The sequence below is a fragment of the Myripristis murdjan genome, chromosome 2 (genome assembly GCF_902150065.1).
Source record: "Myripristis murdjan chromosome 2, fMyrMur1.1, whole genome shotgun sequence".
Lineage (NCBI taxonomy): Eukaryota > Metazoa > Chordata > Actinopteri > Holocentriformes > Holocentridae > Myripristis > Myripristis murdjan.
In genome coordinates this window covers 6,514,570-6,530,244 of record NC_043981.1, presented here as the reverse complement: position 1 = coordinate 6,530,244, position 15,675 = coordinate 6,514,570, and the positions used below count along the sequence as shown (strand labels likewise).

The following is a 15,675-nucleotide window of genomic DNA, read 5'->3' as shown; positions in this document are numbered from 1 at the left end:
ACACAAACACACGCTCGCTCTCCTGGGCAGCAAACCGCAGCACGTCCGGCCCAGGTGATTTAATCCAACCTGACGTGCTGGTTAAATATTGACAAGAGCTGATGTGGCCTTGCTGAGGAGGGCAGGAGAATTCAGACACACAGGCACTTCCCAGCCCGGCTGCACGGCTGCCTGCTGCATCATCATTCCAACACACACCGCGGAAAGCGCACACACCCATACGTACGATCACACACATATACACACTCGCAGTGGCAGGCAGCAGCTGAGACTCAGCAAGCCAGCTAGGGTAGAAGAGGGGAACGAAGCGGAAGAGGAGAAAGGCAGCCGACGAAAAGGCGCATGAGAGTGTGAGAGGGCGAGAGAGAGAGACGGGGAGGCAGGATGAGCCAGTTTGTGGACCACGCGATCGTGTCTGTCTGCAGGAGGATCCAAAATGTTCCCCTACTGGAGCTGCTGGTGGTGAGTCTCCATCCATACGCCGCGCTTCCATTCATCCGTTCCTTCCTTCCATCCCTCCATCCATGCCCAGGGCTGATGGTTGAGGAGGTGTCTGGGGCTGGAGGCAGGCTGTCTGGAGCAGAAAGTAGGTCTGACTGGGTGATAATCAGGTTAATATCCTGCCCTCCAAAAAAAAAAAAAAAAAAAAAAAAAAAAACTCCAAAACTCCATCACTAATGCCCCAGACTGGAAACAGGAATTGCCCAGGGTTAGGTGTGCAGGAGTGGGGGCAGGATGGATGGGGGTGGAGAAGGAATAGTTAAAATAGATCAGGAAGCGAGGCGGTAGGAGTGCATGCAAGTTTGTGTGTTTACACTTTGCGGGTGACTCTGTTTGTGTATATTCGGTGCCTTTTGATATTAGTGTGAGCCTCTGCGTCTAATTCTGCAGCTTACGAGTGGAAGCGCGCACGACGCTCACCTTTCGTCTGGGTCTTTGCACGTGCGCCTGCTCTCGCTTCTATGTTTAACTTTCTGTTTTTGACGGCACAAGGTGTGTGAGCGCATTGTTCCCCGGGTCTGACACTCGCATTTTTGGCTGCGTCTGATGCGTCTGTGTACATGCTTGAGTTTACACACTAGCGCGATCTCACCATTTTCCATATGTAGGTCACTGGCCAACTGGCTACAACTAACTGCTAATTACATGCAAAGATCAAGCATGTTCCACATTTCCGATGCATTTCCGGAGGGTTTGAATGAGGTGACCTGCCTGCCATCTGCAGACGTTTACCCCGAGATGTGCCTAAGTGGTTGTGATAGACTGGCATTTGACAGTTTATTACTAGGTTGCTTAATGCACTGTATATGTGTGTGTGTGTGTGTGTGTGTGTGTGTGTTTGTGTGGAGGGGGATGCCGGCTTTCCAGTGTGTGGTGGCGGGGCAGATCTAAAAATATCTACCAGGTTTGGGGGATTGTTTTCAGATGTGACAATGCTTTGATTCCGGTCTGATTTTTGTTTTTTGGGGCGGCGGGATGGGGGGTTGTTTGGGGAAGGCGGTCTGACTCCCTCCTCTGATTGGATGAGAGGGAAATAGAGAAAGATTTGCGTTCCCCTGGAAGCACAGCGAGCGGCAAAGAAAGGGAGAAAATGGATTATTGCAGGGAGGATTTCTCTTTTTCCAACTCTATCTGTCATTTCCCCCCTCTATGTATCACTCTCCGTCCCTCCCTGCTCTTCTTCTTCTCTTTCTGTCTCTCTCTCTTTGGCTTTGTGTCCCAGACTCTCCCCTCCACTTCTTCTGAATTATTGAGCCAAAGGTGTTTTGTGGAAATCCAGGGGTCCTTAGCCACTGCCACCGCACGGACGCGATTATGCGGACAAATGTCTCCGCTGAGCTCCGAGCCTCCATATATCCTTTATCTAATTACATTAACAGGAGCTGGATAGTGACTAATGGCTCGTGGAGGAGAAAAGGGGAAGCACACGACGAGGAGCTGGAGAGGCTGGGGATGCATGATTGCATTTTTCCATCCTATTTCCCCCTCCCTCGCTCCTCCTTGCGCCCAGATAACTCCCCATGCTCCGTTTAGGGAAACCCCCACGCCCCCAATACCCAAACCTCTACACACACTGACCTACTGAGCCTTATTCCAGCCTGAGTGACTCCCATGCAAGAAAATACCATTCTGACGAAGACAGTTACTCACGGTGTCACGTGTTTACAGTTTGAAAATGAAGCAAGTGTGCTGGGATTTTTTTGGCCGGTGTGTTTTACCTCTTTTGGCTCGCGGTGGAGTCACCTTGGCGTTGCTGTGATGCAGCGTATTTCTGTGTTGCATGTCCGCACCTGGCCTGTGTAACAAAAAAGTCATCATGCGCTCAAAGCCTCAATCCAAATAAATCTGCAAGAGCTTCTTTCATCAAAACGTCGCTTTTACCGCGAATTGAATGAAAGCATTACCTGCACTGAGGCAGCAAGTCAAAGTGGACTTTCTGTCATTCAAGTTCTGTTTGGCGTGGAAACCACCCCAGGAGTCCAGGAACGCCTTTTCTCTGTCATCCTCGGGCCCACAAAGCCTGTGACTCCAAAATAAAAGCCTTCCCAGCCAGCCTCTTTGTGGCAATAGTAAAACAGAATGGTGAATTCAAAAGTATGGAAACTCCCTTGGGATGGCAGAGCATGGCAGAAAAATCAAATAAATCTATGCGCAAATCTGTACTTTGGGTTTACAAATCTGTTTTCCAAATTCATAAATTATATCCTCAAATTAGAAATTCCCACCCTCAGATTTGTAAACCATACCCTTGGATTTACAAATCTGTACACTCAAATTAAACGGTAACACTTTACAATAAGAGTACAACAATTAACGTTAGTTAATGCCATAATGGTTAATTAATAATAATAATAATAATAATAAAACTTTATTTGTATAGCACCTTTCATACAAGAATTGCAGCTCAAGGTGCTTCACAATAAAAAGAAGAACATTTGAAAACACATTAAATAAAACATTAAAAAGAATAAAACACAGCACAGGGTGGAATTAAAAAGAAAAGGCTAAAAATTGAAATAAAATTTGAAATAAAACAAAAGATGCAAATAAAACAATAAAAGACAACAGTGTGGAATAAAATAGGAGCTAGTTAAGGAGCTGGTTAGGAGCTAATTAACAGTTAGTTAATGATTATTATGGCATTTACTAATGTTAATAATATCTACAGTAACCCTTAAATAACATATAAATTAATACCTTAGCATGAACAGCGTTAGTACATGATTCTTAGACACATTAGTTAATGGTTAGTTAGCTGTTACTAAATGTTTATTACCTGTTACTTAATGTTTATTACCTGTTACTTAATGTTTATTACCTGTTATTTAATGTTTATTACGGCATTAACTAACGTAATTGTTGTACTCTTATTGTAAAGTGTTACCAATTACACTTTAGCATACACACATTGAAGTACACAAAGCACAAATTAACACTATATGCCCTCTAGCTAAATTAGAGTTAGAGATGTTTTGCACTGTTCAAATCTAAGCAAACACTTTAAAAATCTGAATATGTGGATTCATAATTTGAGAGTATGGTTTATCAGTCTGTGTGTACAAATATGCAAACCGAGAGTAAAAAAATTGCACATGAATTTATTTATTTAGTTATTTTTTTGACTATGTGACCCCAGGGGACACAGGCTCCTAAATCATCAGCTTTGGTCATCTTACAGTGAACCCGCCGGCTTCTTACATTATTCAAAAGGATATGTTTTTGTTATAACTTTTTTTTCTTTTGATCTGTGCAGCATCAACAGAAATAAAGTTGCTGGTGATTTCTCCATTCTCATAAAAGATTTACATCAAAGTTTCTTTTCTTTCATGTTGGTCAATAAATAAAGCAGGTGTCAGTTGTTTCCTGTTTTTTCCTTGGAGGGTTGCACTATAGGGAAGGAGGTGAGCAGTCTGCTGGCTCACATTGCATTATGCTAATATCCCCCAGCTGCAAGCTGCACCACCCTCCTGCTTCCCTCCTTTGCTTTCTCTCTCTCTCACTAACACAAACACAAACACACACGCACGCACACACACACACACACACACAAAACCACATACAAGCCCCCGGGACAGTCACGGGAGGGCCATGAAAAGGAAGCCGAGATGATTAATTAACTCTGCCCTCATTTTGATACCGCCTTATTGGCTTTCAACAGCCGAATTTCAGTTTCAGAGCTTTGCATAGATTAAACCAACCACCCCCCTACCTCCGCCACCGCTTCCACCCCAAACAGACACACAAACACTCTTCCTAAAATTGAGGTCATGTTGTTACTCATGCTTATGGTGAAAGCCCAGCGGTTTTGTTTCTGGGCAGGTTGTGCGGCTCAGCGGAGGGATGAGGTGTGGGTTTTGTTGAATGTTGATTTTCCACATGCGAGAAAGGAGCCAGTTCCACGGCTTGGCGCTCCCGCAACATGAAACTTGAAAGCTTGAAATACTGCCCGTTTCGCTGGAGTCTCTTCTGACAGACACTGACCTACAAATGGTTATGTAAAAAAAAAAAACAACCAAAAATGAAAAAAGACGAAAAACCCTGTTCATTTTCATGTAATTGCTTCACTTGATTTGGGTTTAATGATGTGCAGGTGGACGGTCTGATTATTATGCCGGTCGGTCCCATTAGATAACAAGTTTAGTCAAAAATCCTGTTTATCTTCAAACCAGTCAAACAAAAATCTGCCAGCGGGGTGAGATAATCCCACTTGTTTCCAATGCACTTTCACTTGAGTCAGGATTTTTTCTCTGGGAACGAGTATAAATCTGTTGAAGCAAGGCAGAATAAGGCAGATCAGCCCACTGGGATCAAGAAAATGACACTTGATTCAGTGTCACAAGTGGGATTATCACTTGTTTGAGGAAAAACAAGAGTCTAACAATGAAAGTGAGACCAAATGACTTGTTAAGATGGAGGTTTTTTTTTGCATCATGTCAGTTTTTGCCCTCATATTTTATAGATAAACATACCTGTGCAAGAAGAGGGTTTGTACAGCTTCATCCTGCATTATATTGTGTTTGTATGCATGTGATTTTTGGGTGTTCATGTCGTGTGTGTAGTACTGTTAAAGAAAATAGAAGCAGAACTTTCGCCTACAGTGGTGTCGAAAATAAAAATTTGTGAAACCTTCTTTACCCTGCCTTATAAGAAGCACTAAACCCCTTAAAACAATTTCATCATTATGGGTTTTAGTGGGGAATTTAATGTCCCATGGTCTAAATGCTGTTTCAGGGCTTTTCCACGCTGCCAAGACTAAGAGTTTAATAGGAAAAACCTGAAAGAGTACATGAAATTAACTGGCATGAAAACAGTCAAATTTAATATTGAATATCGGCGCATTACAGCCATTAGTTATCTGGAGCCTTAATCTCTAAATATCACTTGGCACTGGCCCCCAAAAACACATTAGTCACACTCTTATGTATATTATGGGGTGTGTGTGTGTGTGTATGTGTGTGTGCTCATGTGGGTACATGTGCACATCAGGTGAGTGTATTTTTCGGTATATGTGTGTACACGGTGCACATACTGTATTTGTGTGTGCTTACATGTTCACGTGGGTGCATTGGAGTATGTTGCTTGTCCACGTGTTTGTGTCAGCATTTGTGTGTGTGTGTGTGTGTGTGTGTGTGCACGCTAAACACCAGGTGCTCCAGCTGGTTGTGTCCCTGCAGTGGCCTGGCCCTGACCGACTGTCCCCCGCTCCCCCGTGCTTTCCCACTGATGACAGCCTCTGAGGACAGACAGCTTTAAAGGGCCTGTCAGCTCCCAGTGGCAAACCTGCTAGACAATACAATAGCGCTCCTGTATATAGCCAATACACTGGGGGGGAAGCCTCAAGCACAGTTTCTTTTTCTTTTTTTCTCTCTCTCTTGTTCAGCTGTTTGCTCTCCCCCTGTCATTTTCTCCGGTCTGTCTCTGGCATACCACACATGTCCTCACGTGGATAAACGCATCCACTGCTGAACACGTCTCCATCTTAACAAGTCGTTTGGCCTCATTTTCACTATTAAAGTCTTGTTTTTCTTCAATGAGATACTGGGGTGAGATACTCCAACTTGTTTCCGACTTGCTTTTACAGTTCTCTTGAATAAAGTGACGTTTTCTTGATCCGGCTGGGCTGATTTGTTTCATTCTGCCTTGTTTCAACATTGTTCCCAGAATAATTCCTGAAACAAATGTACGTGCACCGGAAACAAGTGAGATTATCTCATCATATCGGCCACGTTTCAAGAAAAAACACAGTTCTAAAGGCTGAATATGAATTGGAAATAGACTTTTTTTATGCAGTGTATGCTCTTAGTGGATGTACATGTGTGTTAAGAGCACTGAGCTAAGTGGACAAGCAGAGTGAGCCACTCTCTCTCCCTTTTTTGCTCTCTGCTCAAATTGCACCCAAACACTGAGAGTCTCTTCACACTGCATCTCTGTCTCTGTCTCTGTCTCTCTCTCTGTGTGTCCCTGCCAAACAAAAGATCACCTGCCTGGCAGTGTGATGTGTCACAGGGTGGGAGCCCTGAGGGAAGGCCTGCAGGCCCTGGTGCTAGTCTCTAACCACTGTGTCATCATGGGCTCCTTTTATCTCCCTGAATGCACACAATGGGCAATTTTACCCATTTGGTGCGAGTTGTGGTAGATTAACCTATTTTTGTAAGTGTGTGAACTTGTGCGTACATGCTAAGACCTGTTTGTTCGAGAGCTAGTGTTATTATGTGTGTGTGCACCCACTCGACATGTACGGGACGGTGCTTCAGTGCCGCTGCTTATGAAATATCCTGATAACAGAAGCCATTCAGGTCTGTGTTTCCTGTTGAGTGGAGCTATTTTAATACTGTTTGACATGTTTTAAAGAAAATGACCATTGGTTGTTTTCACAACATGAGCCATTCCCTGAAATGTTGCCCTACAATAACCAGCACGGAAACTTGTTCGTATTCAAACAAAAGCAACGTAGCGGCTGCAACAATGCTCGGAGGTCTGCCTTGCCTCAAACTGCTGCAGTGTGTTGCATTATAATAAGGTGTTCTTTGCAGGGAACCTGATTTTCTCTGACGTGGCTAATGTGCTCTGTCAGAAACGTTTGCCGCTGATGCTAGCCTTGTCTCTGCTTTGTGAAAAGGCGGCTGGAGGGTGGAGACAGTGGAGTGTATAGTGCAGCCTGCCGCATCCGCCTGCCGGCTGCACTTGCACCGCCGCCTCGCTGTGAGGGAGCAATGACCTTCATGCCCCTCCCACTATTTGAGGAGGAGGCTACTGTCACAGCCGATAGGGCGAGCTGTTTTCTCGCTTGCTCCCGTAGTGATGTGGTCGACAGCGATGATCTTTTCCCTGCCTGCTAAAATAGGCCATCTCATCTTAGACTTTGCTAATCAGACTCTGCATTGAAAATCAAGCCATTTAAAAAGCAGTTTTGTATTCAGATGTGTGTTATCTCATCATAATGTGGCCATCGTCAAGTATCAATATGAATTGGAGTGTTAAACAGATCCATGTTGGAGAAGGTGGATGGTGCACCATTATCAAAAGTCACTGTGTGGCAGATTTCTGCAGATCCAATTATACGCTGCAAAAAACGTCCATTCCATCGAGCCGTTTGTCCCGATACTCAAGTGTTAACATCTTATTGTCCTTAAAATGAATTAAATATCCTGCCAGTGTGTTCCACCCCTTTCCAATGCAGATTCATTTGCAATTTGGATGCTAGCCTATATCACTGGTTCTTTGTCTGTAAAAGGCAGGCTATTCATTCGACGGATCCATGAGAATAATCAATATCAGCTAAATGTAGTAACATTTGTCTGGGCGAGTCGTTCAGCTGGCCGGAGCCACCGCTATCCATTCAGATTATTGAGTCTTAGTCACTTTCTAAAGAGGCTGTATGATCTGTATGCCTTTCATGGGTCCATAACTCAACTTTATGGTGATGTGCTTGTGGCACTCAATGATTTTCCTGGCTCCTCTCACCATGGCCAGACATTGGTTTAGTGATTGGGGTGTTATGAGGGCAGCCCACTGGGCAAACCATGCCTCAGGTGAACGGGGTTGAATGAGGGATGCACTGTGTCGGACCTTTTGACCCCCGGGGCCGATTGTCCGTGGTGTCAGCGGTCAACGACTTCCTTTGTGTGTGGCCTCGGTGGTCACCGGGGGGCTATTGTGAGCACCCGTGGCAGCCAGCGGGCTATCGAGCCGCGGCCGAACATCCATCTGGCCCTGCAGCTGGAGGTGCTTGACTGGGTCGGAGCTCTGGGTGGGCCGCAGAGGGAGCCAGGGGATTTGACTTTGCAGGAAGGTATGCAGTGTAAACAAGATTCCTATTATCGTTTCATTACATCCGTTTCTATCGGATTATCATCATTTCGCAGGGATATTTTCATTGAATTTGTCAGGAAAGGCAGTTTTCATCAAGTTATTGTGCTGTTCTCTATCTCCTGTATTTCCCCTCTAATAGGTCAGGTGTGGTAACAACCTAACAAAGCGGCACATATTCAGTCAGAGTTGAACAAAGTCTGGCAGAAAAGCCCTTCCCCTCCATTTCATTCAGAGACAAACAAGCTTTATTTTGGAGGCATTTCCTGGTTGGATTTTCTGCGTTCCCCACCCTTCCTCCCTCTCACTCCTGTCTGAGTATTAGCATGGGGTGGGGTGGTGAGAGGGGGCATGAGACTCAAGTCAAACCAGCTGAATTAGTGCATTATTGAGCCTCTCTCCATGACCCACTTCCCCTACTGCTTGCATGGCTTGACTCCAGCATGGGGTCTATGTACACCAGGATCCTGGAAAGCATTCGCATGGTCTCAGGATACATTTCACTGTAAATGGAGCTCTTATGTGCTGCAGTTCACAGTGAGAGACCACGCTGAAATGAGGCGACGCTGAAAGCTCTTCATTTTCTCGTCAGGCTCCCATACAGAGGAACTGAGTCGGTCGTTTTCAGGCCTCACTGCACACCCAGTGTCATGAGGCATCAACTTCTGACCTGCATGGGAACAATATACAAAAACGGCAATGTGTTCCACATAATGCCTCGGTAAACAACAGCTCGCTGATTAATTCATACTCGTCTAATTTAATTTTCAGCTGCACCAATGATTATGCTTTGTCAGGCAGGCACAATTCAGATGACCTTTTGTATATTGAGCTGTAAAAAACTGTGAAAAGCTAAACTGTAAGTTCTGATAAAATTCAGTGTAAATAAAACAAAGGAGTCTTGAGTGTGTCTGCGATTTCCATAAGATGGATAACGCTCATGTTTTTTCAGCCTATAGTGGAGTTGATACCCTTCAGTCCATTGACCTGCATGAATAGCACAGCCACTGCGGTCAATGTGACTCCTGACCTACAAGGGAACAATATAGAAGGGTCCAGTGTGTTCTGCATACTGCCATGGTAAACAGCTCATGCCGAAGGTAATGCTTTCAGCCATAGAGGGCAACTGATGGGTAAGCCATTGTAACCCATCAGAATGAGGCTGCTACCTCACTTCAGTCAGCCTATTGGAGAGCCTTCATGGAGAAATTGCATCCAGAGGGTCCACAGAAAGCAAGACCATTTGCTAAAAAAGGGGGGGGCAGCCCTAGATAAAGAGGTTTAGCTGAATAAACAAGCAATAATGATAGAACAGTGTTGTTATTGTAAGAGCAAATAACTGGCCCAAGCAGAGGAAATTCGGGTCCTTACTGTGCGACATTTTCCCACAGTGGCGGAACTATCACGTTCTGATCCAAAAATACCCCCGAGGGTTCAAATGCTCATCCGCCTTAGAGGGACTTATGAAAACCAGAACGCAAAGTTATAAAGCAAACAAACACTTGAATCCGGGGTCCTGACGGGAAGGTCAGCTGTGATAATAGTAAGATAATAATGATGACAGTTTTATTTACCTATTAGATTCTCATATTTATGTGGGCCTCAGAAGTTCTTGAGCGCGTCGGCTTGAAGCGCCCAATCATCGCCTTCAATTCTGGGACAAAAGAGTATTCAAGTACATTGATGTCATCTCCTCTGAGAGGCTTAATAAGAAACAGTGCTGATGTCAAATTCCTCTCCAACTCCCATCTGGAAGAAATAAAACAAATATGGCTGCTAAAAATAAGGCTCCACTTGAGATGATAACAAGGATTTAGTGCCATTAACTGTGTAAATACAGTGTGCGGTTGGCCTCAGATTCATATTGAAATTCCTTTCCAACCTGGATGAACTCTGACTGTAAAAAGCCCCTCGAAATAGGCTGCAATAATGCCTACCAAAATAGCCTTTCGAGAATGGCTGATGGTTGATTTAAATATTTTATGCTCCTGAATTATTGGACTCTCACTCCTCTTCCAAATCACTTGACAGGGTGCTGCTGTGGTGAGCACCTACACTGAGAGGTCTTTGTGCATGGTAACCCACGAAATGGATACAGTTAAAGTGGCCTAGAATGTAGATGAATGTAGATGCAGAGTGTCCTTGGTTGTAGGATCTCTTCAAAGGGGCTGCATTCAACCAAAAACATTAGCCTGACACTGGACGTAAAAGATGCAATCATAAATTCTAATGAATCTATCTGCTAAGCTAAGATTTGCAGCTGATACAGATGCTTTACTTTGGTAGCCTCAAGTTGCATGAAGAAAACGGATGAATCAGTGAAATCTGGAGGGCTTGATGAACATTTCTGTCTGCTGTGATTCCAGCTTTTTCTAGACAAAGTGCTCTCTGGTTTCTGTTTGGGGCAAAACTTCTATATTTAGCGTCTATGCTTTGATTCTGAGTTTTGATCGCTTTAATGGTTCACTGTGGCTGGCCACGCCTGATCCCTGAAATGAAAGTGAATCTACAGCGTCTCAATTTGTGAAGATGGTATGCTTTCTCTTTTGTAACTCCAGGCTGAGGAGAGGTGTATTTATACGTGAACTGTATATTGCACCTTCAAAACACTGCACCAGATATGATATGTCTAAAATTTAATGTTTATCTAACAAAGCACTTTGACTAAGGTCATCTCCTTCAGGAGGACGACTGCAGTTTTTTCATTGTTGCCCACTGTGCACCTTATATTGATGTTGGGGGTTCAGGGCAATGCTCAGGAGCATGGTTGCACAGGGACGTGAGGCCATTATTTTTTAATTTCCCCACGCAAATTTTTTCTAGTCGATCATCAGATTCAACAGCCTTTTGGTTACAAGCCTGTCTCTTTTACCTCGAGGCTACTGCCGCCCCCGCAGCATGTCTGTCTGGTGAGATGCACAGACCTAAAACATGGTGATCACCCCTCTGCCTTGCTACAGAAATAATTCATGACCACGGGAATCATCATTTCACAGAGTCCTGCACTAAAGGTCAAAAGTCACCACAACCCATCTCTTCTCACATTTCTCATTATTATTCTTATATGACACCTTCCTCTGCACCGTCCCTCCCCCCTCAAAATAAAAAAAAAAAAAAAGCGATTCACTGTATCCCGATCCGCTTTGCCGTCACTGTCATTTAGATGGGAAATGCGGATGTGATAAGTATGAGTGACACAGGTGGGCTTTGGGATGACAGGAGCGCAAACAAACAGCGTCCTCTTGTCACATTACCATTTTCCCCGGTTATGGCTCCTTGCATGCCTGCGGGGGCAATCTCCATACCGCATCCCGGAGGAAGGAGACGGCGAGAGAAAGCGGGGATTGGAATAGAAAATCAGAAGCTGACGTTAATGCTTCCCTTCGCAAGAATGCAGTGCTCGCCTCGACATCTGCCCGGCACCTGGGTCAGCCGGCTCGGTGCACAGACGGGCCCCGTCAGTAAATCAGCGTCTGGATTAAACAGTGGAGACCTGTGATAAAGCTGAGGCCTGGCCCTAATGCACGTGAAATGTCAGGGAGGTTGACTGAGTATTCCCGGCAAAAAAATATCTCTGTGAAAACACACTCTCGGGGGTCATGAGATTGCTGCTGAAGAGACTTAGCCGTATTTCTGTTTTTTGATTTGTTACTTGGGACATTATCCTCTCTCCTCCTCTCTTCTATACCTTAAAATAGAGCGAGCGGATTTTCTTTCTCTCTTTGGATTTCATCTGGTAGCACCAGTGTCTGCTAAGCAGCTCGGGCCATAAAACAAGTTCACCCTGTGGGTCTTGTGGGTCTTTTCAGGTGTGTTTTACCTTTTTTTCCCCTTGATGAGAGCATAAATATCTATCTGAGCTTCCCGCTCCAGTCGTAACTCTGGGCTGGAGTCCGCAGAAGCTATCATCGCCATTCACGTGCCAAAACAGTGAGCTGGAACAAAACTACTAACTCCTTCCTGACAGAGTGTGAAGTAAGCACGCGGTAACATAATGACACTAAGCATACAGTAAAGGCGTAATGAGAGGAGGCGAGAAATGCTGGAGAGGCGAGCTGGAGAGTGGAGATAATGCTGAATGGGTGCTCTCGAGGGCTTTTTGCTCAATCCATAATGTGACTAATTTCCCGTGAAGAAGCGGAGTCACTGCTACTTGATCAACCCGTCCGCCCTGGCTGATGCCGCAGCCTCAGCGTGGCTTGGTTAGGTGTGGCGCCTGTCTGTCAAAGCCTGCGTAAACAGAAGCCCAAGTTCCCCCTTGTGAACCAACCAACATCTGTTTAGCATCAGCCCTCTGCTCTGATCCACCCCTTCCCCTGTCACTTTCCAAAGGGTTCCTCTCTGTCTCTTTCCAATGTTTTCCCTTTCACTCCATTTCCCCTCACTTTCCTCCCACTACCTCTTTCTCTTTACAGGGTCGCCAGTGTCTCTGCACCCTCCTCTCTCTCTGGTTTTCATGCACCCACTCGGCAGATTTATCTTCTTGCCAATTTTTGATAACCTTCCCTCTCTGTATTGCCTTTGTCTCTCTAATCTCTCTGATCCCTCGTGTCTCTCTTTCTCTTTCTCTGCACCCTCCCCCTTTTTCCCTGAGCTCTTAGAGGGCATTATTCTGCAATGCCAAGTCCAGGTTTCCTTTTCATTTCCGTCAACACCGCTCTCCCTCCCGGCCCGAGTACACCTGGCTGAATATTGGCCCCCAGGTGACCATAAAACCTGGCAACCCTCCCCCCAGGCTTGTAAAGTCTGGGCACAGGCATGCCACAGACTCCCTCCCCGCATCCCTATTTCCTAGATTCCCATCCTGCCTGGAAACATCAATACCGGCGCGGGTATGCACACAGCATATTTGTTTTTATTTCGAAAAGCGGCATTCTTGGACTGCTCCTCCCTGATGTGGGATTTGGCATATTTGAAATTGAGGCTGAGAGCAAGAGAGACGGGAGATCGCAGGGAGAATAGCAAGAGGAACCAACATCAAAAATGGGAAAGGAAATAAATGTGTCTGTGTGTGTATGCATGACAAATGGGACGAGACTGAGGATGCGGTGCTGAAATTGATGACAAACTCAAGTTTGATGTATGTGCAGCATCACAATTCAGTACGACGCAGTGGTTTTGTCTTCTCACAAACCTTTGTTTCTTTACTTTGAGTCAGGGCTTTTCTGCCTTGCCAGCAAGAGAACCAGTGTTAGGCAAAAATCAGCAAAACCAGACAGATAATGAAGGACAGCTGCCGAGCTTGACACGACATTTGATTCACTTGCAATTGCAATTATCCTGTTCAGCAAGTGCATATTTTTACTGTGTGTAATTTGTTCTTTATGTTCTTCAATTAAACCGCTTTTATTACTGTGGATGCTGTCACCACAGCTTCCCTACTAGGTATAATAAAGAACGGGCATGACTTGACTAGACTGGGCTTAGTTAACAAGCACAAAGACGCACACACTTACGCACACACTGCTCTGTGTCGCATTCATACCCTCGTCCACACAGGTAGCTCTGTGGAAGTGATCGAATAGCGATGTCAGATCCGATGTATTTCACTTCTCAACTATTTTGCCCCCTTTCCCCTGTGTGATTTATGCGGCGAACAGCTTTGCCACTGTTCCCAACAGGCGTGAATGGCCTACTCTGTCAAACCAGAAGAGGAGAGGAGGAGACGAAACAGACGGGGGGTTATTTCAGTGTTGGGCATATCTTAATGTTTGGAAAGGTAATCTGAGGGGATTTGGATTCCTGACATGGTGAGGTGTTGATGTTTGGGCCGGGCCGGGCCGTAGGTGCCGCTGGAGGAAGAACATCAGATAACCCAAACTACTGAAAGCCACTCTAGATGATGAACAGGCTCTCTTTTGTGCCTCAGGTAATCCATATTCGGCGACACTCCTCGGTTTGGGGCTGATGAAGAACATCCTTCTCACTGGGGGCATTTGTTACATGAATGTCCCCTACTCAATAAAGCCACTGTACTAGTCTCCACTACTTTACCGTCACTGAGGATTTAGATACAATTAAGTGATACAATCCACAGCTTACAGCACTGTTCACTGAATACTAATTCATTAACTGCAAAATAGTAAACGCTGAATCAATCCATGACATTTTTATACAAATAAATGTCTGTTTTACTGCCATTTGAAATGCATTGGTGTTAATGATATGCCAATGTTAATTGCGGGAAAATGTTCAATAGTTATGAAACAATCAAGATGTTAAAAATGGGCAAGGGTGTGGTTCCTAATGGTTAACATAGCTGGCTTAGGTCTTGTAAATTTATTCAATATTCCTTAGAAAAAGCAGTTTCCTTCAATTCATCAAGTTGTAAAGGAAACACTTGTCTTTTGCTGTGCTGAAGACATTCAGCATCACGTCCGCCCTGACACTAAATCATCTCTCGCAGATAAAGCTGACAGTGCACGGGTCTCGATAGCTTATTCCATGTGAAAAATCACAAATATCAACCTGGGTAGCTGACCCCCTTTCCACTGATAAAAGGATCAGAGGCTCTGTGTGTTGTCAAGGCAGGGCTATCATCTCAGCTATCAGGATCAGAGGAGATGAGCGGGCCGATGGCAGAGCCGATACTATGACACCGGCCCATTGGGATGTGACTAATGACCTCGGAGTGAAAGATCATCGGCACAGTGCCTCAAAACATGCTGATAAGACTAATGAATTTAACTGAGGCTGGCTGATATGGATGGAACAAAGATATAAGCAGAGGCAGGTTCCTATAAATCCACATATGGAGACAATTAGTCATGCTGATTAGTTCATTACTTAAATAAGATAGAGGAGATAGGGCCAGTCAATATAGATTATATTGGCGCACAAGAATAATTATTCATTGACGGTGATTGAATTTGCAATGTTTACATCACATAAACTCTGGCAGAATATTGGAGTAGTAGTGGTATTGGATGGCAGGGCTGTCTGGCTGGAAATCAGTCCGATCTTTGGCCGGGAGCCAAGCCTGACTGCCGTATCATGTGATATATCTCCCACACCTTGTTGAGTCACTATCACAATCCATTCTTGAGTATGCCATAAAAAAAAAACACCCACGGAAGAAATCTTATTCAATTGGCATAACCTTTGACTGCAGTAACGCACCGGGGAGTTCTATTTTCCATCATATCTGCAGCTTGAATTTACTTCTCACTTGGTTTAAGCGGTCCCGAAGGCCACTGTGGCATGTCATCAGTCTGCGCCAGAGATAGGGTGGTAGCGAGGGCGGGGGCTGCTGCTGCGGTGGAGAGTCAAGGGGTCGTGACCTTGTCTTTGGCAAGGTCTTGATCCCAGAGCCCATCAGGGGCTGCTGGCTTCTGCGAGGTGTCTTATCTTTAACACTGGCCCGCT

The 15,675-nt window shown here is 45.0% G+C and overlaps 1 protein-coding gene across 2 annotated transcripts in view; it reads left to right on the top strand.

The window, feature by feature from the left end:
* The first annotated feature begins 364 nt into the window (after window positions 1-364).
* Window positions 365-15,675, top strand: part of LOC115372343 (nck-associated protein 5-like) — a 124,079-nt gene continuing 108,768 nt past the window's right edge. For both annotated transcript variants that reach the window (XM_030070153.1, XM_030070188.1), the window contains exon 1: window positions 365-462. In XM_030070153.1, coding sequence (XP_029926013.1) covers window positions 385-462 — 78 coding nt within the window. In that variant the 5' untranslated portion in view covers window positions 365-384. The remainder of the gene's footprint in view (window positions 463-15,675) is intronic.